At 40.9% G+C, this 27,594-nt stretch overlaps 1 protein-coding gene and 1 pseudogene across 4 annotated transcripts in view; one reads left to right on the top strand and one right to left on the bottom strand.

Annotated features, from left to right (window-relative positions):
- Positions 1-460: 460 nt before the first annotated feature.
- Positions 461-27,594, bottom strand: part of Sort1 (sortilin 1) — an 88,150-nt gene continuing 61,016 nt past the window's right edge. For 2 of the 4 annotated variants that reach the window (XM_074050829.1, XM_074050830.1), the window contains exons 12-21: positions 23,662-23,764; positions 23,179-23,347; positions 22,158-22,348; positions 20,071-20,260; positions 16,138-16,254; positions 14,010-14,118; positions 12,990-13,088; positions 12,371-12,477; positions 11,994-12,108; positions 461-4,895 (exon numbers count right to left, since the gene is read on the bottom strand). In XM_074050829.1, coding sequence (XP_073906930.1) covers positions 4,881-4,895; positions 11,994-12,108; positions 12,371-12,477; positions 12,990-13,088; positions 14,010-14,118; positions 16,138-16,254; positions 20,071-20,260; positions 22,158-22,348; positions 23,179-23,347; positions 23,662-23,764 — 1,215 coding nt within the window. In that variant the 3' untranslated portion in view covers positions 461-4,880. The remainder of the gene's footprint in view (positions 4,896-11,993; positions 12,109-12,370; positions 12,478-12,989; positions 13,089-14,009; positions 14,119-16,137; positions 16,255-20,070; positions 20,261-22,157; positions 22,349-23,178; positions 23,348-23,661; positions 23,765-27,594) is intronic. The other 2 variants (XM_074050831.1, XM_074050832.1) reach the window with 1 other exon arrangement.
- On the top strand, positions 14,304-15,800 carry LOC109685947 (mitochondrial import inner membrane translocase subunit TIM14 pseudogene; annotated as a pseudogene).

Here is a 27,594-nt window from a genome sequence, read left to right as displayed (position 1 = left end):
CTGCTACTCTTGCTGCTGCTTGGAAGGACGGTAATAAGAGTAGCAAGGGAAACCCAGGAAAGTCAGACAGAAAACTACCAAAGTTAAACTTCTAGTGGTATTGTCACTTGTTAAACAAGCAATTATGAACATAGAGGAAAAGTGTAGCAAGGGAAACAGGTGTGTGGGTGGGTTTGCTAGACTTTTTGAAGGTAAGAACAAGAGAAACGGTCTTACAAATGCCATGGGAGGCAGATCTTGATCAGATTAAGAAAATGAAGGACAAGGAAATTTAGATAATTTATGGAGAAATGACTCACTTTTGGGGAGTCATTTTCCCCATAAATTACCTACTACCTTTCATGCTATAACTGCACAATGCTGGCTTTTTAATTGGCTGCTTCTCTAGTTGCCAGAGTTTGGTTTCTGAAGCTAGAAAACTGGAAAAGCTATCATATTAACAAACTGTAGTTTAGTCATCTTGGTAGGTCAGGTAACAAAGTCCAGTCTGTTTATTTCTAACCCAAATATTGCAAATATACAGAAAATTACCAGTACAAAGTTAAACACATCCAGATTTATTTACACAATGCTAAAGAAATTTGAGTTTTATTTCCATTTTGTGGGATTTCATTATGGGGGGTCTGGCTTTGAACTGATGTGGGTGGTTGAAATTTAATTATCCCACTTCACATGCACTTTTCTGTCCTGAGGGAGCAGAAAGCTTGAGTGTCTAGCACACATGCAGTAGAGTGATCTTAACACTGCTTTACACTCTTGTAGGAACACAGTGTCCCACGGCTTAGGGAGGAACCACATGCTCAGAAAGGGAACCAGGAAAGGTGAGGAACGAACAACAGGCACATGGGGGCCCTGAGCATTTCTGTGCAGGAGGATAAGGAGAGTACACCTAAACCCTCCACCCCGGGGGTTCAAACATGGGAGGTGGGCAGAACCACCAGGGGACAGTAAGTCACCCGACCACAATTGAGTGCATGCGGAGGATGAAAACTGCATTAAAGATTTGGGGCATAGCAATAAATCATTAACGTGTATGCTATACAGTTTATACATGTATATATGTACATACATATATATATAAAGGTACAGATTAGTTTATGTTGTCCCATATAAACAAGGACGCTTAAGAAAAAATGTGAGAAAAAATGCTTTCAGCAAATTGTTGGCAACAATTCCAAACCAATGTTCTAATTCTTGTTAAAATGCAACGTAAGAAGTCAATATGCTACTGCCATTTCCATCACCCTTCATGAGGGCTGATGGTGCCCCAGAGCTGCCTGTGCTAGGCAAATTAGTGGCAGATGGAACACAATGTCTGGCACCCACTGACTCTCGCCCTCCCTGTCACTACATCATATGGCAAATCTTAAACTTTGGTTTGGTTCAAAGGACATTTAAGTCCATGTTAATTTTCCTGCTGGAAGGGAGGTGACAGAAAGCTGCATCCCTTCCTATGTTAGTAGTTCCAAGTACCTGGCTTAAAATGGAAAGGAGAACGGCATGGTGACAATGAGCAGATGCGTTCTTGGCCTCTGTGTACAGGGTTAGGACTCTTCAGACCTCTCCTAAGGGGAGAGAGGCTCTACCTAGATGGTTTGCTTGAAGAGCAATTAAATGACTGAAGCCAGGGCAGCCCTGCCAACTGGGGCTGCTGTGAATGGCTGTGTGTCCCTCTCTGCATCCTGGTATCTTGACAAAGGCTGTGTGTGGAATACCCAGCTATGGTTTAGAGGCCCAGTGCAGGAGCTGTAGGCAGCCAGCACATCCTACTCTGCCAGGGAGGAAAGGCCAGTGGGGCACATGAATGCTCAGAGGCAAACCTAAGAGTAAGAGAGATACACATCAGAATGCCCTTCAGAGGCAGATGGCAGTTCCAAGGTTCAGTTATAGGGACCCTGCGGAAGGTGAGCTCACCCCACAGCTGCCGCAACTCTATAGAGGCTTCTACTCTTCTGAGTAGTGTTTCTACTTGATTTGCAGCTGAGGTGCGTCCAGCCCTGTTCTCCAGTCTCAATAAAAACCAAAAGCCCCCAGGTCTTGAGCAGGAAGGACAGCGAGTTCTGGATTTAAGAGCTCGGGCCACTTGAACTGTCTAGTATGTCCATCCTACCTGACAATGTTAAGTTCTGCTTCCCAAGCCTCTGGAAATAACCCCTTCTCCTGCCCTCATCCTGGAGAAGTGTATTTCCATGATGATATGCTAGGTTTACGCTCAAAGATGTTACCTCTAGGCTGCATGGGAAAATCAGAAATATATTTTTTTAAATCTATAATGGATTTAGCTAGCTGAGGGCACACATTAGTAAGTGTGACTGGTACAGAAAGCTAACTTGCAGGCAGTGCCCAAGACAACAGAGCCAGCAAGTCACAGGTGGAAGCAGGAGGATGGATGAAGGGGACCATCCATGGGGACTCACTGTGCTCCTCCCCGGTAACCCTCCACGAGGAGAGGGGCTGCTCCTGAAGATATTCTCAAAACTATTACTTTTGTTGTCAACCATGAAAAGCAGGAGAGAAAAAGTTTCTGTTCTCCAAGAAGAAAACAAAAAGGTGCTAAATGATGCTTGAAAGAAATGCCACTGATCCCTGTCCTAAAGAACAAATCAGTCTAAGAAGCTCTGCTCCAAGTGTTCAGCACTTGCCTGAGTAAGGATTTTACACAGTTCTGAAGACAACCAACCAGCATTGCTGGCAGCACATCAGGACCATGGACAACTGAGCTCCGTCAAAAGGATGGTGGGTTCAGATGACATGGTGCAAGAGGAAGTGCTCTGCAGATGGCCGAGTTACACAGAAATCCCCAATAGTACTGTAATCAAAGAGCCCTAGTCTTAGATAGTTAGAGAAGAATATTAATGTTCCTACATCTTAAAACTAATAAGAGGAGTACTATACATTGGCACATCTATCCACGTCTGTCTCGTTATATGATGAGGGAAAAGGTGTGTGGTGTAAATAGATCTTTTCTGGTCACCAAATTTACTTTGGGCAGGAGGTAAGGGTGGGATAGAGGCTGACACTTTTATCATTTATAAACTGATATATCTTTGCAATTATTTTTAAATTTTAAAACCATGTAAAATAAGAGCTAAAAGACTAGTGTGTTCTAGCTGTAGTGAATATAAATTCTCTTCATAAAACTACCCTAACTTCATTTTCTAACAGACGCTTCCTGACTCAGTTTTACTGGAGTTTCAAAGTCTCTAAGTTTGTCCATCCACTCCCTCCCCCTCTTTCCCTGCTGCTGTTTATTTGCTCTGGGGAAGAGAGAACCTAGCCATCTGCTCACATATTCTGACAAAACTTAATTTGGCACATTTACTTTTTCCTGAATTTCCAGCCACAAAATGAACTAGCAGCAAAATGGCATCTACCAAAGAATGTCCCAATCATAATTACTGGGAGAAATTGAGACCAGCACAGCAGGTATAGTAAGACCAAAGACTGACCATATTACAAGCCTGAATAGCAAATATTCAGTTGTATTAAAACTAATTATTATAACATTCCATTACTATGTGGCCACCCAAAACCCCACCCAACTATATTCTATAATTTATTTCATTTGGAAAAATGTCAAATGGAAAACTTCCTTAAAATTAAAATGTTAACCTAATGTATCACACTAAGCATCACCTCACTGGAAGTGGGTTTTTAATTGGTTCATTGAAACATTTCATGCCCACATGAAATGTGGAAAATGTTCTTTTCCTCTGGGAAAGAGGTAAGAAGGACGGCCCTATAATAAAATTCTGATGTTTAAAAATTAAAGTCTAAATCCCAAAACATCACTAGTCCTGGCTCCATGGATAACAGCAATCTAGGAGGAGCAAATAAGCAGCCATTGTAATGGTTCAACAACCAGCCAACATAGCAGGTGAAAAGGGAACATGGAAGACTGTGGCGGTCAGTCCTTGGGGCTGCACTGTGCATTCGATGGTCAACTCCAGGAAAGAGATGGCTGAGCCTGGGCAGACTTCCAGGCCAGGCCTGCACCCCGTCCTTGAGCAACTCCACTGGCACACAGAAGCACATATTAAAAGATCTCAGAAGCAGCCAGAGTTTCGCCTTTAATAGGTGATAAATCTAGTCAATTCTCTGTTGCTCCCTTCTTTCTGCCCCAAGTTAAAAATATTGCTCTGTAAGTTTTCCTGATTTAGTGTCTTGGAAGCACATGGTTAAGTTAGTTGCCAAAGGGCAATTAACAAGGGTATTGCCTAATTAAATAGGAGAAAAGAAAAATCACTGTGGTTTTATAGTCCCTGGGGGAAGGGGGAGAGAGCAGTGTTGGGATCTGTGAGGAGCTGGTGTGCAGTGTTTTTGGAGCAGGGCTGTCCCCAGATGGAGGAAAGCTGGCTAGGCTGTGCCAGTCACTGCAGCCTCTGTTCTCCCTGTGGCTATTTCACAATGGCTGGCAGAGCCCAGGGACAGCACCAGGTACGATATGAGAGTTGATGCTGGAGTCACAGATGCCCTGGAGTGGGCACCATGCAAAACGCAGAACACACAAGGGTGGGGCTAGTGAATAATCCCTTCCATTTCATTTCTCTTAGAGAGAGAGAGAGAGAGACAGAGAGGGAGAGAGAGAAAGCCCAACAAAATCCTAAAACCCATTCTTTAACAAAAGACAGAACTTGAAACAAAAAGTTAAAGAATTTAAATTTCCCCCCTCTTCTCAGAGCCAATTGTTAAAAATGTTCAGGGTTCCCCACCCCCACCCTGCATTTCTTTAGTGTAGGTCCTTTTGGCTTTGATGGAAGCAGCAGAAACACAGCTGGGTCCCTCGCAATGGGAAATTTATTTCCCCAAGTTGGAGCCACAGGGGTATAAGAGGTACTGCATTTCCACCATCCATGCTGGGTCCCAGCTCCTTTACAGAGCTATTCCAGGAGGTCCTGAAAAGAGAGACAGGTGGCGTATTATTGATTGATCTCAAACTTCTTATTTTGAGGCGGCTAGAGGGAGGAAGCAGAAAGCGTGCCTCCTAAAGTAAAATCTTGGAGAGACACTGGAGATACACCTTACAGGAAAAACCACCAAGAAGAGGCAAAACTTTAACTCCTCCACACCCCCAGCCTGTGTGTAACATTCCCACTCCACATTAAACGTAGAAACCAGGAGGGATCCCACGCCACAGCCAGACGCCAGCGCCCAGACCGCTTGGGAAGAAGCAGACCCCAAGGTGAGCTAAGCGGCATGCTGTACTTCCACAGACAACCCTGGACCAGATCAGCATATCCCTCTAGACAGACTGACCCCCACCCAGGGAAAAAAGAAAAAAAAAAACTTGAGTAATAAGCAATAACAACAAAAAAAGACACGTAGCAAAGAGGACAGGGTGCCCTGAACGTGGAAGGGGGTGGAGGGGAAATCCCTCACAACAAGTCGGCTGGAGAAGGCAGGAGCGGTGGCATCCACCTAGCAACCAGAAGTGGGAAAGCTTGTAAAGTGGCGGAGGGAGGAAAACTCCACAGGAGAGGGGGGAAGACCCACTTCCCACATGAACTGTAAATAAACACGCTGGCCTGAGAAAGCAGGTGCAGTGTCACCTCCCCTAGTGTGCTTGTAGCAGTGGGCATCGTGCCCAGGAGAACTCTAAATAATCAAAGCCTGAGGGTCCAGGTGAGTGTTATGCCTACTCCTGAGATCTGCATAAATAAAGCCTCCAGCAACAGCAAGCTGACAGCAGCGGGCAAGTGAGCCATAGCCTCAGATAGACATTCACAAAGCTGTCTCCAGACTCTTTTTTTCTTCTTCTTTTCATTCTCCCTTCCTTTGATGAGACAACAACCGAACTACACCTGCATGCTGAAAAACTTACTGAAACTGTATTGCATTTGAACTTGGGACACTTTGTGGTGTTTTTTTTTTTTTTGTTTGGTTTGGTTTGGTTTTTTTCCCCTTTGATGAGATAATGACAGAACTACTTCAGAGACACCATCTTCAGGATTGAAGGCTGAGGGACTAACACTAAAATTATTAATACTGAAATTTTATTGCATTTGAACTTGGAGATTTCTTTATTTTTAATTTTATTTATTTATTAATTTTTTTTTTCTCAATCTTCTCTGTCTCTCAAATGCCTGTTTAGCTTACTGCTGATTAGTACACTATCTCTCCCTGTTTATATCTTTGAAACTTTTTTGTTTGTTTGTTTTGGGTTTTTTGTTTACTTGTTTTTCCCTCTTTCTTTAACTTCTTTGCTTTCCCTCTTCTCTCACCCTTCCATTCTAAAAATCACCATTGTTATTATTACAAGCTAGAAAATACTTAATTGCATACAGTACAGGGTCAATAACAACACCAAGGGCAATGATGGGAAGACAGAAAAAACAGGGAAACCAGTTTCCCCACAGCAAAAAATTAGTACAGGAACCAGAGGAAAATGAAGAAAACAGATACTCAGATCCAGACTCCAACAAAATGAAGATAAACTATGCCAAAGAACCCAAAGAAGCCCACAAGAACAATCTAAAAGAAGAAATCCTACAGATAATCAATGAGAATTTTATAGAGATGATACTGGATATGGTCAACCAAAATGTACAAGAGACACTCAAGAAATTCCAAGACAACAAAAAATAAAGAATTTGAAAAAACACAAGAAGAAATAAAAGAAACCATAGAAGCACTGTATAAACACCTAAGTGAAACAAAGAACACGATTAATAAAGAGATAAATGAACCCAGGACAAAAATAGACAACATTAAAGAGGAAACAACTTAGGATATGGAACACCTCAGAAAAAAGAATGAAACAGAATTGCAAAACAAAATGGAAGGCCAATCCATCAGAATAGAACAAATAGAAGACAGAATCTCAGAACTCGAAGATGAAATGGTAATTAAAGGAAAAACCGAAAAACTATTAAACAACTCAAGACCTGTGAAAAGAAAATGCAAGAACTCACTGACTCCATCAAAAGACCAAACCTGAGAATCATGGGCATTGAAGAAGGAGAAGAGGTGCAAGTAAAGGGAATGCGTAATATATTCAACAAAATAATAACAGAAAATTTCTCAAATCTGGAGAAATCTATTCCCATGCAGATGCAAGAGGCCTCCAGAACACCAAACAGACCAGACCAAAATATTACCATTAAAACAACAAATACAGAGACCTGAGAAAGAATATTGAAGGCTGTAAGAGAGAAAAAACAAATAACATACAAATGTAAACCCATCAAAATCACAGCAGACTTCTCAACAGAAACATTAAAGCCAAGAAGAGCTTGGGGTGAGATCTTCCGGGCACTGAATGAAAATAACTTCAACCCTAGGTTACTCTACCCAGCAAAACTATCATTCAAAATAGATGGAGCAATAAAAATCTTCCATGATAAGCAGAAACTAAAACAGTATGTGACCACAAAGCCACCACTACAAAAGATTCTTCAAGGGATTCTGCACACAGAAAGTGAAACCCAACATAACCATGACAGGGCAGGCAGCACCAAACTACAGGAAAAGAAAAAGCAAGAAAGTAGAGAGTAACCTCAACTTAGGTACACACAATCAAACCTTCAAACAACTAAGACAACTAAATGACAGGAATCACGACATACCTATCAGTACTAACACTTAATGTTAATGGACTTAATTCCCCCATCAAAAGGCACAGTTTGACGGAATGGATTAAAAAGGAAGATCCAACAATTTGTTGCTTACAGGAGACCCATCTCACCAACAGAAATAAGCATAGGCTTAGGATGAAAGGCTGGAAGAAGATTTACCAAGCCAATGGCCCCCGAAAACAGGCAGGAGTAGCAATACTTATCTCTGACAAAGTAGACTTCAAACCTACATTGATCAAACAAGATAAAGAAGGACATTCCATACTAATAAAAGGGGAAATAGACCAAAAGGAAATAACAATTATCAACCTATATGCACCCAATGTCAACACACCCAATTTCATCAAACATACCCTGAAAGACCTAAAAGCATATATTAACTCCAACACAGTGGTCGTGGGAGACTTTAACACCCCATTATCATCAATAGATAGGTCATCCAAACAAAAACTCAATAAAGAAATTCAAGATCTAAAATATACAATAGATCAAATGGACCTACTTGATGTCTACAGAACATTTCATCCAACTCTATACAATATACATTCTTCTTAGCAGCCCATGGAACCTTCTCGAAAATAGATCATATCCTAGGCCACAAAGCAAGCCTCAGCAAATATAAGAAAACAGAAATTATACCATGCATTCTATCTGATCACAATGCAATAAAACTAGAACGCAACAACAAAAGTAAAGACAAAAAACATGCAAACAGCTGGAAACTGAATAACTCACTGCTTAATGAACAATGGGTCATTGATGAAATAAAAGAGGAAATTAAAAAGTTTCTGGAAGACAATGAAAATGAAAACACAACCTACTGGAACCTATGGGACACAGTAAAAGCAGTCCTGAGAGGAAAGTTTATAGCCATGAGTGCATATATTAAAAAGATTGAAAGATCCCAAATCAATGACCTAATGATACATCACAAACTCCTAGAAAAACAAGAACAAGCAAATCCCAAAACAAATAGAAAGAGAGAAATAATAAAAATAAGAGCTGAAATCAATGAAATAGAAACAAAAAAAACCATACAAAGAATTAATGAAACAAAAAGTTGGTTCTTTGAAAAAATAAACAAGATCGACTGACCCCTGGCAAACCTGACTAAAATGAGGAGAGGAAAAACCCAAATTAGTAGAATCAGGAATGCAAAGGGGAGATAACAACAAATACCATGGAAGTCCAGGAAATCATCAGAGACTACTTCGAGAACCTATATTCAAATAAATTCGACAATCTTAAAGAAATGGACGATTTCTAGATACATATGATCATTCAAACTGAACCAAGAGGATCTTAATCACCTGAATAGATCTATAACACAAAATGAAATTGAAGCAGCAATCAAGAGTCTCCCCAAAAAGAAATGTCCAGGACCTGATGGATTCTCTGTTGAATTCTATCAGACCTTTAAAGAACTGATACCAACCCTCCTTAAACTGTTCCATGAAATAGAAAGGGAAGGAAAACTGCCAAACACATTTTATGAAGCCAGTATTACACTTATCCCAAAACCAGGCAAAGACACCTCCAAAAAGGAGAACTATAGGCCAATCTCCTTAAGGAACATTGATGCAAAAATCCTCAATAAAATAATGGCAAACCGAATTCAACATCACATCAAAAAGATTATTCACCATGACCATGTAGGCTTCTTCCCAGGGATGCAGGGGTGGTTCAACATATGAAAATCAATAAATGTAATAAACCACATTAACAGAAGCAAAGACAAAAACCACTTGATCATCTCAATAGATGCAGAAAAAACCTTTGATAAGATCCAACACCATTTCATGATAAAAGCTCTAAGAAAACTAGGAGTAGAAGGACAGTACCTCAACATTATAAAAGCTATATATGACAAACCTACAGCCAGCATTAAACTTAATGGAGAAAAACTGAAACCATTCCCTCTAACATCAGGAACTAGACAAGGATGCCCACTATCTCCACTCCTATTCAACATAGTACTGGAATTCCTAGCCAGAGCAATTAGGCAAGAAGAAGGAATAAAAGGAATACAAATAGGTAAAGAAACTGTCAAAATATCCTTATTTGCAGATGATATGATCCTATACCTTAAAGACCCAAAAAACTCTACTCAGAAGCTTCTAGACATCATCAATAGCTACAGCAAGGTAGCAGGATATAAAATCAAGATAGAAAAATCATTAGCATTTCTATACACTAATAATGACCAAACTGAGAAAGACAATATGAAAACAATTCCACTTACAATAGCCTCAAAGAAAAATCAGATACCTAGGTATAAACCTAACAAAGGATGTGAATGACCTCTACAAGGAAAACTATAAACTTCTGAAGAAAGAGATTGAGGAAGACTATGGAAAGTGGACAGATCTCCCATGCTCATGGATTGGTAGAATCAACATAGTAAAAATGTCGATACTCCCCAAAGTAGTCTACATGTTTAATGCAATTCCCATCAAAATTTCAATGACATTCATTAAAGAGATTGAAAAATCTACTGTTAAATTTATATGGAAACACAAGAGGCCACGAATAGCCAAGGCAATACTCAGTCAAAAGAACAATGCTGGAGGTATCACAATACCTGACTTCAAACTATATTACAAAGCAATAATGATAAAAACAGCATGGTACTGGCACAAAAACAGACATGAAGACCAGTGGAACAGAATAGAGGACCCAGATATGAAGCCACACAACTATAACCAACTTGTCTTTGACAAAGGAGCTAAAAATGTACGATGGAGAAATAGCAGCCTCTTCAACAAAACCTGCTGGGAAAACTGGTTAGCAGTCTGCAAAAAACTGAAACTAGATCCATGTATATCACCCTATATCAAGATTAACTCAAAATGGATCAAGGATCTTAATATCAGACCACAAACTCTAAAGTTGATACAGGAAAGAGTAGGAAATACTCTGGAGTTAGTAGGTATAGGCAAGAACTTTCTCAATGGAATCCCAGCAGCACAGCAACTAAGAGATAGCATAGATAAATGGGACTTCATAAAACTAAAAAGCTTCTGCTCAACAAAAGAAATGGTCTCTAAACTGAAGAGAACACCCACAGAGTGAGAGAAAATATTTGCTAGTTACACATCAGACAAAGGACTGATAACCAGAATATATAGGGAACTTAAAAAACTAAATTCTCCCAAAATTAATGAACCAATAAAGAAATGGGCAAGTGAACTAAACAGAACTTTCTCAAAAGAAGACATTCAAATGGCCAAAAAACACATGAAAAAATGCTCACCATCTCTAGCAATAAAGGAAATGCAAATTAAAACCACGCTAAGATTCCACCTCACCCCTGTTAGAATAGCCATCATTAGCAACACCACCAACAACAGGTGTTGGCGAGGATGCGGGGAAAAAGGAACCCTCTTACACTGTTGGTGAGAATGTAAACTAGTACAACCACTCTGGAAAAAAATTTGGAGGCTACTTAAAAAGCTAGACATTGATCTACCATTTGATACAACAATACCACTCTTGGGGATATACCCAAAAGACTGTGACACAGGTTACTCCAGAGACACCTGCACATCCATGTTTATTGCGGCACTATTTACAATAGCCAAGTTATGGAAACAGCCAAGATGCCCCAGCACTGACGAATGGATTAAGAAAATGTGGTATCTATACACAATGGAATTTTATGCAGCCATGAAGAAGAACGAAATGTTATCATTCGCAGGTAAATGGATGGAATTGGAGAACATCATTCTGAGTGAGGTTAGCCTGGCTCAAAAGACCAAAAATCGTATGTTCTCCCTCATATGTGGACATTAGATCAAGGGCAAACACAACAAGGGGATTGGACTTTGATCACATGATAAAGTGAGAGCACACAAGGGAGGGGTGAGGATAGGTAAGACACCTGAAAAACTAGATAGCATTTGTTGCCCTCAATGCAGAGAAACTAAAGCAGATACTTTAAAGCAACTGAGGCCAATAGGAGAAGGGGACCAGGAACTAGAGAAAAGGTTAGTTCAAGAAGAATTAACTTAGAAAGTAACACACAAGCACAGGAAATCAATGCGAGTCAACTCCCTGTATAGCTATCCTTATCTCAACTAGCAAAAAGCTTTGGTCCCTCCTATTATTGCTTATACTCTCTCTACAACAAAATTAGAGATAAGGGCAAAAGAGTTTCTGCCTGGTAGTGAGGGGATGAGAGGAAGAGGGAGGGGGTGGGGGGATGGGAGAGAAATGACCTAAACATTGTATGCACATATAAATAAAATAAAAATTAAAAAGAAAAAAGATAAAAAAAAAAAACCTTCCTATTTTGAAAGCAATCACCTAGTTTCTGGGCTTGACAAATCCTGCTGTCATTAAACTGCTGCTTTTCTAACTGGTCTTAAATCATATCTTCATCACGAGTAATTTTAGGACTACTTAAGAAGAAAGTCTCACCTCATCTGAGTCATCATGATAACCACTTTTATTAGCATGGGAGGCTGTGTCCAAAGCATCCACCCCATCGGCTTCTGCATGCTGTTGTAGCACAGAGTATCGGTGCACCAGGAACCTGTAGGGGAAACCTCTGTTAACTCTCATGTGATGAGAAAAAAAAAGCACATGTCTTTTAGCACTTGATGTCTCCAGTTTTATACACATGGAGGAAGTCACACACACAGGCAATACGGCTGATATACCAAAATTATTAGATACAAGAAGATTTGGGTCTGAGTTTTCCAGGACATCACTTCAACTGCCTTGTTGTTGCCAAGGGCAGATTCAATCACTCTGGTTTGAATTCGGTATCTCTGGCCCACTTCCATATCCCTTACCTTCCGCCACAGACATATTTCTTCACAATGAGCACTCCTGCTATGACTGTGACCAGCATCAATCCCACGATGGCCAGGATGATGGGAACAGAATTTGACTTGGAATTCTTGATAAATTAAAACACAAACACAAAAGCTTTTAGGCATACCTTTTCTAGGAATGCATTCTCCTCATTTCTCTGTGAGTGATCTACAGTCTGAGTTACTTGCTGCCTCTACTTTTCCAACCCCCCCAAGACAAACCATCTCTGTTACCAGGAGACTTCACAGCTGGTGGAGGGGAATCCGAACTCCAGCTGCCTGAAAACTGCAAGTGCAGGGGATTCAATTCCAAAATTATGGTGGAAGCCTTGGCAACTGCCTATGTCAACTATGGTAATACTGACTGTTCCACATCCCCTGTTTACAAGTCTTAGAGCTTAAGGGTGGAGTATAAAGGGACACTACGATAACAGTAGGCTGAATGAATTTAGAATAGGGCCATCATGTGGGAAGACATGTGTCAATGCTATACCAGGCAGGCCATTACATGACACAAAGCAAGATTAATGTTTTTACTTAATTTTTGGTATGTTTTTGCAAATAAACCTTATCACATCATTGTTTGCGTGTAACCTACCTGCTTCTGGGTGGGAGATAGGAAGTGTGTGTTTTCAGTGTATCCAAGAGGAGGCGGAGCTGGATTCTGGGACAAGCTGTGTCCCTGTGGGCGGGAGTCCTGTGCAATCACACACACAAACACTCTGAGGACAGCCACTAGCAGTCCAGGGCAGGGGTGCAGAGAAGGAGGAACTTGCCCCCTTACAAATACACACACCCACACACTCTTCTCCGTTCCTTCTTAGTCCCACCCTTTGTTGGCCAGTCATCCCTAGAACGGCAGAGAGGCAGCCACTGCACACTTTTGGGGCATCTCACATTACAGACTAGAAGCAGGGACCCACAGTTTATCTCCCCAAGTCATACTGCTGTTCCAGTGTTTCGTTTTCTTTTCTTTTTTTTTTTCTTCTAGTGCTTCTTTATCAAGAGGCTTCCTCTTCACCTTATCTCCAAATCCCAACCACTTAGTTCAACATCACAATTTGTAATTGTCTTGTAACTTGCCTCTAAATCAAAAGCAACCCATTATCACCACAGCTCAGCTTTTCATTCTGAACACACTTGTCATGACTTAGCACAAAGATCCGTCCTACTTACTGAACAACACTCTTCTCGGCCCGTGCAAAATTCCAGGTCATGGCCCTTTATAACCTTCCTTTTTATATTTAAAATATTATTAACATGTCATATTGTACATATTAATGTGCATCTTGTGGTGTTTCAACACATGCATGCATCATGTACTGACAGCTGCTTTCTTGAGTGTTTTTCCTAAATGACTCTGAACTTCAGAAATTCTACAACTATATGCTTCTAAGACAACTTTATAGAGTAACATTTTTCTCCCAAGAAAAAAGGAACTGTTTGCTGGATGAGGTTATTGGGCTATGGGATGTGTCTTTTATCCAATGTTTTCTGTCCAAAGGGAAGCCCAACAGAAGTAGTATCAGTAACCAATTCTTGATGCTATAACTTTGATTCTTCCTGACAGAATGTGAAATCCCACTTGCACCTAAAAACTAGATCTATTTTAACATACCTGCTTTTGGGGATTCAAAAAGTTGCTTGTGCATTTCTTTTTCAAGTCCTTTACTTCTCGAGCTGGATTCATCCCACCTTGGCATCTATCACCTGGAATTTTCCGATACCTGAAAGGCAGAGGAAGTTTGTTCACAGGGATTTGTACTTTCTGGATGTGGCTGTGTTGCTTTCTGGATGAGGTGTGCATTTGGTGCCATGGCCCCTGTGCTGGGGTGCACCTGGCCAGAATGGTGGTAGCAATGGAGTGACTACTGCTGCTGCAGGAATTACAGGCCAGTATGTCTGGCAAGTCATGAAGCATATGGAACCTCAAGTAAAATAAGCTCCTCAAAGTCTACCAAAATCCACATTCAGTGGTGACTATTACAGAGGTGAGTTTGAACGCTAAATGACAAATGGGATGTAATGTTAATACTACGTAAAAGCCAATCAAGAAGAATAAGAGATGCTCATCAATAAACTGGGTTCTTAGCTATCTAGACCAAAGAGGATCTTCTTATACAGCAACCAAAATCAATGAAGCTGAAGATCTATTTAAAGGTCAAGCTAAAATCATTTTTTTAGGCTTCATTAGTAGGTGTATGATGAATTTTCAGTTTGTATTAGTTTATGTATTTGAGGGCAAACTTTTGATAATAAAATGCCTCAGGGAAGGAAGGAAGGAAGGAAAAAGGAAAGGAAGGAGGGAGAGAGGGAAGGAAGGAAGGAAAGGAATGAGGGAAGGAAGGAAGAAAAGGAGGGAAGGGAGGAAGGAAGGAAAGAGGAAAGGAGGGAGGGAGAGAGGAAAGGAAGAAAGGAAAGGAATGAAGGAAGGAGGGAAGAAAGGGAGGGGAGGGTGGAAGAGGAGGGAAGGAAGGAGTAAAGGAGGGAAGGAAGGGACTTGTTAACAGAATACAAGTATATATTCCTTGACTCTTGGCTATTTCCTGAAAATAAGATTTGAAAACTGCCTAAATTTCTTGTCCTTATGAAACTGAGGGAAAACCTGAATAAAACCTCTAGCTTCACTTGCTTTTAGTTCACTTTAAAAACCACTAATTTTGAAGGTCACAGAACTGACTAGTGTATTACGAGTTTCCCATCAGCTTTGTTGTAGGTAACACTTCTGATGTGTGGGTTATGATGATAAAGGTTGCCTAGGTTGCTTTTATTGAAATCATTTCTCTTCAACTGAGTCTGTGCAGTTGTCTGATGGATAATCTTTCATGTGATTTTTTTTTAACGGATGACCTTTTGGCATCAGAAGTCCAAATCTCTAACCTCAGGTCATGCTAACACTTCCATTTTCTGAACATGTATTCTATGAAAAGCTACAAGCTTGATTATACATGCACAAACCACTGATTAGCTCACCTCCCGTCACCTTTCCCCATACTTTAAATCACTTTTCTTTTTCCTTCTTTTTTTTTGGCAGTACTGGGGGTTTGAACTCAGGGTCTTGAACTTGGTAGGCAGGTGCTCTGCCACTTAAGCCACACCCCCAGCCCCCACCTACTTCATTATCCCGATAAATATTCCTAAATTTTACCTTCAGGAAGGCAGATTCGAGTCTTGGTCTCCCATCTCTACATGCTTGGCCACCTCATAATAAATTCTTTCTGCTTTGTTAAATTCATTGTTTCATACTAGGTGGTGGGCAAAATGTGTCTGGTTCACATCATCTTTCAGGCCTGGTTCACAGGTATTCTGTGTGATTTCAGGGCCTGAGCAGACTAAGCATCTCTGTTCCTTGCTGTCAGAGACAGTACCAGAGAACTATGACACAGGAAAGCTAATTAACAAGTGGTAAGAAAATGGGAGAGGTGGCAAATTTATCAGAGGAAAGAGATATTGAGACTCCTCTACAGCTGCTCTGTCCTACGTAGAACTTGTTTAAATGAGAATTAATTAAAATGGAAAAAACCCTCAGTTCCTCAGTTGCACTAGTGTGACTAGCTTCATGTGACTAGCAGCTGCCATTTGGATACAACAGATTTCAGAATGTTTCTGTCACCACAGAAAGTTCTTCTAGACAGTATTTTCATGAGTATTCTGATATAGTGCTTGGATTTCTGTGTGAAGAGACGTAGTTTCACTCTGAATAAAGAGGATTCATTTGCCATGATGAGGGAGAAAGACTGTCTCACCCATTTGTTGTCAGGTGTTCTTCTCTTCCATACAGACAAAACTCTAGGTCGTGCCCCTTCAGCTCTGGCTGTTCCACACACTCTGTGTCATTTTCTGGACGGAAGTAGCCAAAATCACTGCAAGAGTCAATAATAAGGTAACTTTCAAAGTTGCTGAAAGACAGTAAATCACTAGCAACGAAGGTTTTATGTGGATGGTTAATAATTCAGTTAGAATATTCCAGTTCAGACCAGAATAGTCAGGGCCTTGAGTTTACTGGGCAGGTGCTCTACCACTATCGCAGCCCAGACCTTGGGTATTTGTTATACTGATGGAAAGCTGGCTAATTCAGTCCACTTAGGAAAACAGACATGGAGAGAGTTTTATGGAGGAGCAAAAACCAAAAACTTATAGATCAGGCCTGGTAGGCTGAGGAATACTTAGAGCTCAAAGGGTGGGAGTCCTGCAGTCAGCTAGGGCTCAGAGAAGGAACTGGCTGCAGCTAAAATGGGGTAGGAACACTCACAACTAAGACAAAGAGGAGGCCACAGAAACAGTGGCATCAGCAACAGATCTAAATTCAGAAAATTTAGCAATTTTTTTAATATACAAATATGTTGGTCTTGGGGATATATGTGAACCTTTTTCTGTCTTCCCCGCTTCTATTCCTCTCACTTCTTAGACAGTACTTGCCTCCAGTGTGAATACCCTTTCTTGCCTTCCATTCCATTCCATCTCTTTGTAGCACCTTTTGTCTATTCTTCTCTTTCTAAAGAAATAATGCCCTGACTCTTCTTCAAGGCTGACCTCTGCATGAGCATCCTTTGGCTTGTTCTTGGTCCCACTTTTCTTACCCACCCTGGGCCCTTGCTTTATAGATAGTATATGAAGGGACTATTAATCTTGCCTACTCAATTGGTGGCTCCTCCTTAGCCTACATATGACTCTATTCTCAAAATTATGTCCTTTATCTTTCTCTCCCTTACCAGCCAAATTTTCTTCCTTCCTTCCTTTCTTTCCTTCCTCCCTCCCACCCTCCTTCCTTCCTTCCTTATATCCCTCCTTCCTTCCTCCCTCCCTCCCTTCTTCCTTTCTTTCCTTCCTCCTTCCTTCCTTTCCTTCATTTTTTTGAGGCAAGATCTTGCTGTATAGCCCAGGCTGGCCTCAAAATCTTTCTGTAGCCCCAGCTGGCCTTGAATTCATGATCCTATGGCTTCAGCCTCCTGAGTCCTGAGATTACAGGCATGCACCACCATTCTTAATATTTTTAGTTGCCTATTTCACTCATTTACTTTTTCCCCTCAGTGCTAGAGATTAAACCCAGGGCCTCCTGGCTGCTAGGCAAGCTCTCTATCACTGAGCCACACCTCCAGCCCCTTAGTTTTTTTCCATGCATTTTGGCATCAACATTCTCTACAACCTTGAAAAGAACGTCTGAGATCCCCCACCTCACACACACACACATACATACACATACTGGCACCAAGACTCACAAATCATCAAATCCAGCAAAGCCCTTTCTGGTCTCATTCACTTTGATCACCTACAGCATCAAATATCAGTACTGTTGCAATATGAAGCACTGGGGTTTGAACTCAGGCCCTCACACTTGCTAGGCAGGCACTCTACCTCTTGAGTCACTCCACCAACCCCTTTTTGTGTTGGATATTTTTGAGATAGGGTCTTGCGAACTATTTGTCTGGGCTGGCTTCGAACCACAATCCTCCTGATTTCTGCTTCCTGAGTAGCTAGGATTACAGGTATGAGCCACTGGCACCTGGCGTTGGGCTCTAACCTTATATTTCCAAATGCCTGGTAGATATCACCTAAATATGTTAATAGACCCTTAAAAGAATAAAATGGTCAAAACACAGCATACTTTCTTCTCTGCCAGCTCTCCTTATTCTATATGTCTATCCATGACACTACTTTCCTTCTCATCATCTAAGTGGAAAATTTTGCCTCAGCATCCTCCGTCTGGATCCTACTCACTTCTTTGTCATGACTTCTCTGACCTCCCTCATAGCCTATCTTCCAGCACCCCTTTCCTTGGCTGCACTGTTGGGTGTCTGGCTCACAGCAGTCTACTCGCTTTAATGACCTGCTTTCTTCCCAGATGCACATGGTCAAATCCTACCACTTATCAGTGCTCAGCTTACCTCCTCAACAAAGCGTTTTGTGACCCACATCTTTCAGCTCTGGAGGAAATCTTCTCTTCCTTCTCTAAATCCCCATGGCACCTACTGTGTTGCACAATAATTATGTGCATCTTATTGGGAGGGTCTAGAACAAACCTCCCACACTTACTCCAGTGCCCCATGCACAGCAAGAATCAGTGAATATTTGGAGACTACTTAGATGCTGCTTGTATTTCTGTTTTTCTGGTGAATATTTAGGAGAAAGGGCAGGGGGAACAAAAGAAGCAGAAGACACCACCCCTCCAGTAGCAGCGGAAATTTCAAGAAGTGCTCTTCTCACTTATAAAGGACCCCCTTGTGAAGTACATATTGCACAATGCTGGAGTTGAAATGCCAGCTTCACATTCAGCTCTGTTGCTTCCCATGGCCAGTCAGTTACAACCTTTCCATTGAGGTTAAACATAAATTGCATAGGATAGTGTCTAACACACTATCACGGAGTGTGGGTGGACCCAAGCTTGATAGAATCAAATTTATAAACAATCATTAAAACATAGTAAGTGCTGGAATAGGTGCTGGGGGAGTCTAGTGAGGGAGATTGGGGAGAGGCTTTCAAGTGGTGTTATCTGAGCTAAGTATTAAAAGTCAAGGAGGACTTTCCCAGTGGTGGGGGTGCAGTGGGGAACATGGACAGATTTTCCAGGCAGAGGACGAATCCTCACAATGGCCTGGGGCTCTGCAGAATCATGATGTATTTAGAAAACAGCCAAAGCTCTGGTAAAGAGCCTGGCAAATGTGGTTCAAGAATAAGGCAGAGCCCTTCAGAACAACCTCTAGCCCAGCTGCAGCCCAAAGCTGTGAGTGATGTTTTTCCTGCGGAACTGGAGAAGGGAGGACACTTGGCCATCCCACATACGGTTGTAAGCCACACAGGAGGAGCCACACTGGGTCAATCCTGTGTTTCCCTAAGACCGCATTCTTCTGTCACTTACAGTTCAAGAGAAGATGTCAGGGGAGGATAAGATTGCCATCTGACTGCCTGCTTTGTCCAAATCCTTCAGGATCTGGTTTTACCTTCTGTCAATATTTAGTGCGGGGACAGCATTCCCAAGATTATTACCTTGATGTGAAGCAGCTCCTCTTATTTGCCCTAAAATTACCTCCTTTAAGCTACACAGGGATGCCCTGGCCTTTTAATATAATCAACTCACTACGCCAGCCAAGTACTAATCCTTAAGCCTAGATGGTCCTGAACTCCAGGGAGTCCATCTCCCTGGAGATGGCCTCTAAACCTCAGAGGGCCTCAGAGGTTTAGAGTGGCCTCTAAACCTCAGAGGGACATAGGACTGGAAACATACAGTCCTCGAGTCTCAGGACCAAACCACCACCTCCTTGCCTTCACTCTACAGAGGATTCAAAACCTACTGCCCTTCCTGCTGCACTCAAGTTGTAGGGCTCATTCTAAAGTCCAATTTCCTCTTTGCTCCTGAACACCCTTCCTGGTGCTTTTGTCTTGTTGTTTTCTATAGTTTTTTTTGTTTTATTCTCTTCCTGTTACATAACCTCTCTCTTTCCCACCATTGCCATGTCAGGATTTCTGGGATTGCTTGCTGGTTCTGCCCAATAATTAACTGTCCAGTTATTAACAACTTTGGTTCCCTCTGTGCCTCAATTTCCTTGGTAAGAAGCAGCAGTTCTCCACTCTTGAGGAAAAAGATTTCAGTATTTTTAGTCCTACAAATGGTACAGGGCTGTCCTTTGCCTCCTCCCACAAATGGTACAGTGCTGATAGAGGGATCTGAGGAGAGCTGATACCAGAGGAAGTCCTCCAGAGAACACGGACAGATGGACGGCTGCTTGGTCACAACATAGTCTCGACCATTCTGACAGACAGATGACTTGCGTAGCCGTAGGTACTGTTCTTTATAGCCCAATATGCAGCCATCTTCATAATCCCCAGGGTCTGTGGAGTGTGCCAGCCATATGGAATAGTCCTTCTCTTCACCTAAAGGATAGACAGACTGTTCAGGAAGCTGCACAGCACACATCCCACCCACGGGAAGCAGCTGTCAGGCTATGGGAAGAATAAGGAAAGGGAAAGCAAGAACATCTGACTCAATCTATTGCTTCAATTTGGAATTGCAAACAAAAAGCTACATTAGTTTAGAACCTACTAACAATTGCATTTCCTCATCCTATAAGAGGATTCTTTCCATCTCACCATTGAAGATTAGGAAGAGCCTCATTTGTTTTGAAGTAGGAAGCTGTTTAGGGGAACTCAAGAGTTCTTTCCAAACTGAGAGGCTGCTGTCTTGCTCACATATGCCCTCAGTCCACAGCAGATGTCAGAGAGGAGTGACCAGCTATTTCCCACTCCAGGGCTCTTTGCTTAGGATAAGATATGAATTACTCAAAGAGCTCAGGTTCAATTTCTTGATGTGTAAGTTTGCTTCAAACAGAAGGGAACACAGCCTCTTTCTAGGCCTCTCTCTCTAGTCCAATGGTTCTCAAATGTGGACTGTTGATGATAACAGTCTTTTGCTCAGTATATCATGTCATCCCCTCCTGGAAAAACTATTCAAAGGCTGTAACTGTGGATTAGGTTTTTATCCTTCAGGATATGAAGACCAGCACAGAGCCAGTTAGAGAGCAGGTGCTTAACAAATCTGTTAATGACCTTAAATTTTAGAGATAACTGTAGAACTGCCTGTTTAGGAGAAAACTCATAAGCCAGCTCCTTTACAGCCTCTTTAGTTAACGGAGATGCCCACAGCCCTCAGACTTTAAATCATATTTCAATGTCTTGTAGAAAAGTGAGGCCTAAGCCAAGAGCTGTGCTTCCTCAGGAGTCACTGAATTAACACTGTGGAAAGGGACCCATAACACAGTCTAACAGACCAACATCCAACTAAAATGTCTTGAAACTGTAAGTCTCTGATTGTATCATTATACCAACATGTGAGTTCAGTCACCTTTTCTCCAGTGTTTTCTTTTATACTTCATATTTCTCAGTATAACACCAGCGTCTTTGGCACTGCATCTGGGTCTGCTTTCAATACTTTGGGAGCACCTGGCACTGTACATTGACACTCTCTTTCTGAAGCTATTTTCTGGGGCCTTTTCAATCTGTTCTAGTATAAAGTCATAGTACTCAAAAGAGGTCAGTGTGAGTTTCATATCTGCCCAGGGACCATTGTAGAACCTCAGCTGTGACTGACATTCAATCTAAAATTTCGCATGAAAACTCCTTCACCGTCAACATTTTGAGAAGTGACACAATCAATTAGATGCTCTTATAAGCTTTCTTCTAAAGTTCTCTCTCATACTTCCACTGCATTTGCCTAATCAGGGGTAAGAACCTCTGAAAGGTCATGAATAATTTAGATAAGCACACACACACTTATATTCTTATAAGCCAGAAGAAAAGTCTCATGAAAGGTACAAGAATGTTCTCCTCCAGTGCAAAGCTACCCTGTCCTATGTGGCAGGTGGCTGGTCAGAATTGAGACCTGCTATGTGTGTAAGTGTTAAATGTACAATAGATTTCAAAGACCGAAGGAAAAAATGTGAAATATCTTGATCATCTTTAATATTGTTTACATGTTTAAATAATAATGTCTTAGATGTATGAGGACAATCTACCACTAAAATGAATTTCACCTTTCTTTTTACTTTAAATGTAGCTGACAGGATAATATAAATCATAAATGTGGGCCTCGTATTTCTCTGGCGCAGTGCTAGTCCCAGGCAGGAAACGCTTTCCTGGTTCCATTGCTTGAGTACCCACATGAACATTCTCCAGTCTCCTTCTGTATACACGTGCATTTGTTTACCCAGCTAAAAGAGATTAAAGTGAATGGATCATCTGCAGAAAGGGGCCCATTTTTCTGGCAGGCACTCACAGCTTCTTTCAAGGGCGTCTTTAAAATCAATGGTGTAGGACACCCACTGGCGGGTTAGGAAAGACTCTGTGAACCCCCAGATGCTGATATTCATGGATCTGGCGCCGGGCTCTGATGCAAGGCCAGTGAAATAGATGGGCTCCCTGGTGAATGTGTACGTTTGCCAGCACTGACCTTCATCTGTGGAGAACCTGAAATCACAGTTAGGGAAAGATCATGACAGAGGACCAACGTGTACTGGGAATATCAGGAAAGCACTCTGGTTGTTTGGTCTCTAACAAGGGGGAACCCCCATATATAGGTGATGGGTTCCTGGTTGACAATTATTTTAATTTTTTTTGTGGCACTAGGGCTTGAACTCAGGACGTTGTGCTTGCTAAGCAGACAGTCTATCACTTGAGCCACTCCTCCATCCCCATTATTTTAATTTTAAAAATAATTTGATTAGCATATATTAACTGTACAAAGGGGTTTCATTGTGATATGTCTATTCACATTCAAATTTACCCCTTCTATTACTCTTTCTTATTCTCCCTTTCCCCTTCCTTTTTTAGTGGGTTTCAGTGTTCTATTTTCATACATGTATATAAATACTAGTTAACAGGTAGGGAAAAGGATTCATTCATAGAAAGTATGGAAGTAAATACCTTTATAAAAGTTCTTTCAAAGGAAAGAAAGGGTAGTTAGTGACCCAGGAAAGAACGGGCTTTTAAATTAATAAACTCAAATTATTTTGTAAGAGCTTTTACTTAAGAAGTAATTTCCAATCCAGAGTACTTTAACATTTCCATAATATTTTTGAGGAAAGAATACTTTTTAAAAATGACAAAACCTATTAGTTAGGAGTCAGAGGAAAAAGAAATGTCATTTAATCTGATTTTCTCTAAACACAATGCCTTCTAGAATCTTCCTTACAGTTCTTCAGAATGCAAAAATGTGAACAGGGTCTGACTTTGCCCTCAATAAACAGAAGACCATTCCCACTGTTGCCCTCTATGTGGGAAGCTGAGCTCATGCATACTTAATCACATTGATAGGATGGCTGCTATGTTCGATGGCCACAATGATGCCTCCAGAATCCAGGATGGTGTAATAGTGGGGCCCTTCCAGCATCTTTGTCCAGGAATATCCTCCATCATCTGAGATGTACACATCTGGTACCATCACTGAGATAGCATCCCCCACGCTACCTGCAACATAATCCACCATCTCATCAGCACACACCCTCAAAGAAAAGAAGAGGATTTACTGACAAGAGAACAGTTCTGAATGAGCTGATTATCTCCCATCAGACCTCTTACAGCAGAAAAGAAGGCCACCAAAACTTAGCATAGGAAAAGCCACATTGCTTTCTCAGATGGGGTCTATTAAAAATTCAAAGCATTATTATAATGCAAGAAGTTCTACCAAAGCCACTTGCAGTGATTTTTTTTCAAAGGTTGTGTTGAGATTTCTGTATGCTCAGCTACTTCTGTCATTGGTGGTGAAAGGGAGAGGTGCTTACCATGAGCGATGACTATGCCTACAGCATTGGGCTCTGAGAGTGGGGCCATAGGAACATTTAGCTTCTGGGAGATACTGTAAGAAGCATGAATATGAAGGCTGCACTGTGAAGAGAAACCAAAGCTCAGATTAAAACCAAAGGCACAATGTCCCTACTCATCTCACAGAGTATCCTATTAAAGCTTGGAACTTGACCCAGACCTTAGTGGGATAATCTGTTATTTATTTACTTACTTGTTTATTTTGGTAGGACTGAGGTTGGAACTCAGGGCTTTGTGCTTGCAAAGCAAGCTCTCTACCTCTTAAGCCACACTTCTAGTCCATTTTGCTCTGTTTATTTTAGAGATGGGGGTCTCACAAACTATTTGCCAGGGCTGGCTTTGAACCACGATCCTCCAGATCTCAGCTTCCTAAGTAGCTAGGATTATAGGTGTAAGCCACTGTAACCAATGGATAATCTGTTTTTTAAATTATAGTAAAATACACATTTTATAAAATTTATCATCTTAACTTTTTCTTTTTGTGGTACTGGGCTTAGAACCCAGGGCCTTACCCTTGCTAGGCAGGTGCTCTACCACCTGAGTCACACCTTCAACCTTTTTTGTTTCAGTTATTTTTCAGATGCCATCTTGCTTTATGCCCTCATTGGCTTGGTCACAGTCCTCTCAATCTTCACTTTCCTAGTAGCTAGGATTATAGGCACGAGCCACCATACCTGGCTCATCTTAGCTTTTTAAAGTATACATTACAGGAGTATTCAGTATATTCTTAGCTTTGTACATAACTTTTTCATCTTGCAGAATTGCAACTATCACCCTTTAAGCAACAAGACCCCAATTCTGCCTCCCTGTACCTCTGGCAACCACTGTTCTACTTTCTGTCTCTATCAGTCTGACTACTCCAGGTACCTCATTTAAATAAAACCATACAGTTTTTGTCTTTTTGTGATGGGCTCATCTCACTTAGCATAATCTTCCTCAAGGTTTATCTCTATTGTAGCATATGTCAGAATTTCTTTTTAAGGCTGAATAATATTCCATTGTGTGTATGCATGCATGCACTATGTTTTATTAACCAATTCACTTGTTGATGGACACTTGAGTTGCTTCTACCTTTTAGCTATTGTGAATCATATCACTATGTACATAAATGTACAAATATTTTTTAAGACCCTGTTTTCAATTTTTTTTTTCATTACTAGGGATTGAATCCAACATCTTATGTATGCTAGGCAAGTGCTCTACCACTGAGCTACATCCCCACCCTTATTCCTTCTAATTTTATATTGAGATACAGTCTTCCTGATTTACTTACTGTGGCCTTGAATTTACAGTCTTCCTGTCCCAGCCTCTTTGGTAGCTAGGATTACAGGTGTGAGGTGTTAGCTACCATGCCTGGCTCAATTCTTTTTTCTTTCTTTTTTTTAGTACCAGATTTGAACTCAGGACTTCATGCTTGAAAAACAGGCACTCTAACTTTTGAGCCTAACTCTGATCCAATTCTTTTTGCTATATATGCAAAAGTAGAATTGATGGATGTAGTAATTTTTTTTTTTTTTTTGCAGTACTGGGGTTTGAACTCAGGGTCTTCAACTTGAGACACTCCACCAGTCCAATTTTTTGTGATAGGGTTTTTCAAGATAGGGTCTCCTGAGAAGGAATAAAAGGAATACAAATAGGTAAAGAAACTGTCAAAATATCCCTATTTGCAGACGACATGATCCTAAACCTTAAAGACCCAAAAAACTCTACTCGGAAGCTTCTAGACATCATCAATAGCTACAGCAAGGTAGCAGGATATAAAATCAACATAGAAAAATCATTAGCATTTCTATACACTAAGAATGAGCAAACTGAAAAAGAATGTATGAAAACAATTCCATTTACAATAGCCTCAAAAAAAATCAAATACCTAGGTGTAAACCTAACAAAAGATGTGAATGACCTCTACAAGGAAAACTATAAACTTCTGAAGAAAGAGATTGAGGAAGACTATAGAAAGTGGACAGATCTCCCATGCTCATGGATTGGTAGAACCAACATAGTAAAAATGTCTATACTCCCAAAAGTCATCTACATGTTTAATGCAATTCCCATCAAAATTCCAATGACATTCATTAAAGAGATTGAAAAATCTAACTTGAATTTTATATGGAAACACAAGAGGCCACGAATAGCCAAGGCAATACTCAGTCAAAAGAACAATGCAGGAGGTATCACGATACCTGACTTCAAACTATATTACAAAGCAATAACGATAAAAACAGCATGGTACTGGCACAAAAACAGACATGAAGACCAGTGGAACAGAATAGAGGACCCAGATATGAAGCCACAAAGCTATAACCAACTTGTCTTTGACAAAGGAGCTAAAAATATACGATGGAGAAATAGCAGCCTCTTCAACAAAACCTGCTGGGAAAACTGGTTAGCAGTCTGCAAAAAACTGAAACTAGATCCATGTATATCACCCTATACCAATATTAACTCAAAATGGATCAAGGATCTTAATATCAGACCACAAACTCTAAAGTTGATACAGGAAAGAGTAGGAAACACTCTGGAGTTAGTAGATATAGGTAAGAACTTTCTCAACGAAACCCCAGCAGCACAGCAACTAAGAGATAGCATAGATAAATGGGACCTCATAAAACTAAAAAGCTTCTGTTCATCAAAAGAAATGGTCTCTAAACTGAAGAGAATACCCACAGAGTGGGAGAAAATATTTGCCAGCTACATATCAGACAAAGGACTGATAACCAGAATATATAGGGAACTTAAAAAACTAAATTCTCCCAAAACTAATGAACCAATAATGAAATGGGCAAGTGAACTAAACAGAACTTTCTCAAGAGAAGAAATTCAAATGGCCAAAAAACACATGAAAAAATGCTCACCATCTCTAGCAATAAAGGAAATGCAAATTAAAACCACACTAAGATTCCACCTCACCCCTGTTAGAATAGCCATCATCAGCAACACCACCAACAACAGGTGTTGGCGAGGATGCGGGGAAAAAGGAACCCTCTTACACTGTTGGTGGAAATGTAAACTAGTACAACCACTCTGGAAAAAAATTTGGAGGCTACTTAAAAAGCTAAACATTGATCTACCATTTGATCCAGCAATACCACTCTTGGGGATATACCCAAAAGACTGTGACACAGGTTACTCCAGAGGCGCCTGCACACCCATGTTTATTGCGGCACTATTTACAATAGCCAAGTTATGGAAACAGCCAAGCTGCCCCACTACTGACGAATGGATTAAGAAAATGTGGTATCTACGCTGGTAAATGGATGGAATTGGAGAACATCATTCTGAGTGAGGTTAGCCTGGCCCAAAAGACCAAAAATCGTATGTTCTCCCTCACATGTAGACATTAGATCAACGGCAAACACAACAAGGGGATTAGACTATGAGCACATGATAAAAGCGAGAGCACACAAGGAAGGGGTGAGGATAGGTAAGACACCTAAAAAACTAGCTAGCATTTGTTGCCCTTAACGCAGAGAAACTAAAGCAGATACCTTAAAAGCAACTGAGGCCAATAGGAAAAGGGGAACAGGTACTAGAGAAAAGGTTAGATCAAAAAGAATTAACCTAGAAGGTAACACCCACGCACAGGAAATCAATGTGAGTCAATGCCCTGTATAGCTATCCTTATCTCAACCAGCAAAAACCCTTGTTCCTTCCTATTATTGCTTATACTCTCTCTACAACAAAATTAGAAATAAGGGCAAAATAGTTTCTGCTGGGTATTGGAGGGGGGAGAGGGAGGGGGTTGAGTGGGTGGTAAGGGAGGGGGTGGGGGCAGGGGGGAGAAATGAACCAAGCCTTGTATGCACATATGAATAATAAAAGAAAAAGGAAAAAAAAAAAAGAAAATGTGGTATCTATACACAATGGAATTTTATGCAGCCATGAAGAAGAAC

Source organism: Castor canadensis, chromosome 12 (assembly GCF_047511655.1).
Source record: "Castor canadensis chromosome 12, mCasCan1.hap1v2, whole genome shotgun sequence".
NCBI lineage: Eukaryota > Metazoa > Chordata > Mammalia > Rodentia > Castoridae > Castor > Castor canadensis.
This window is presented reverse-complemented; position numbering and strand designations above follow the sequence as displayed.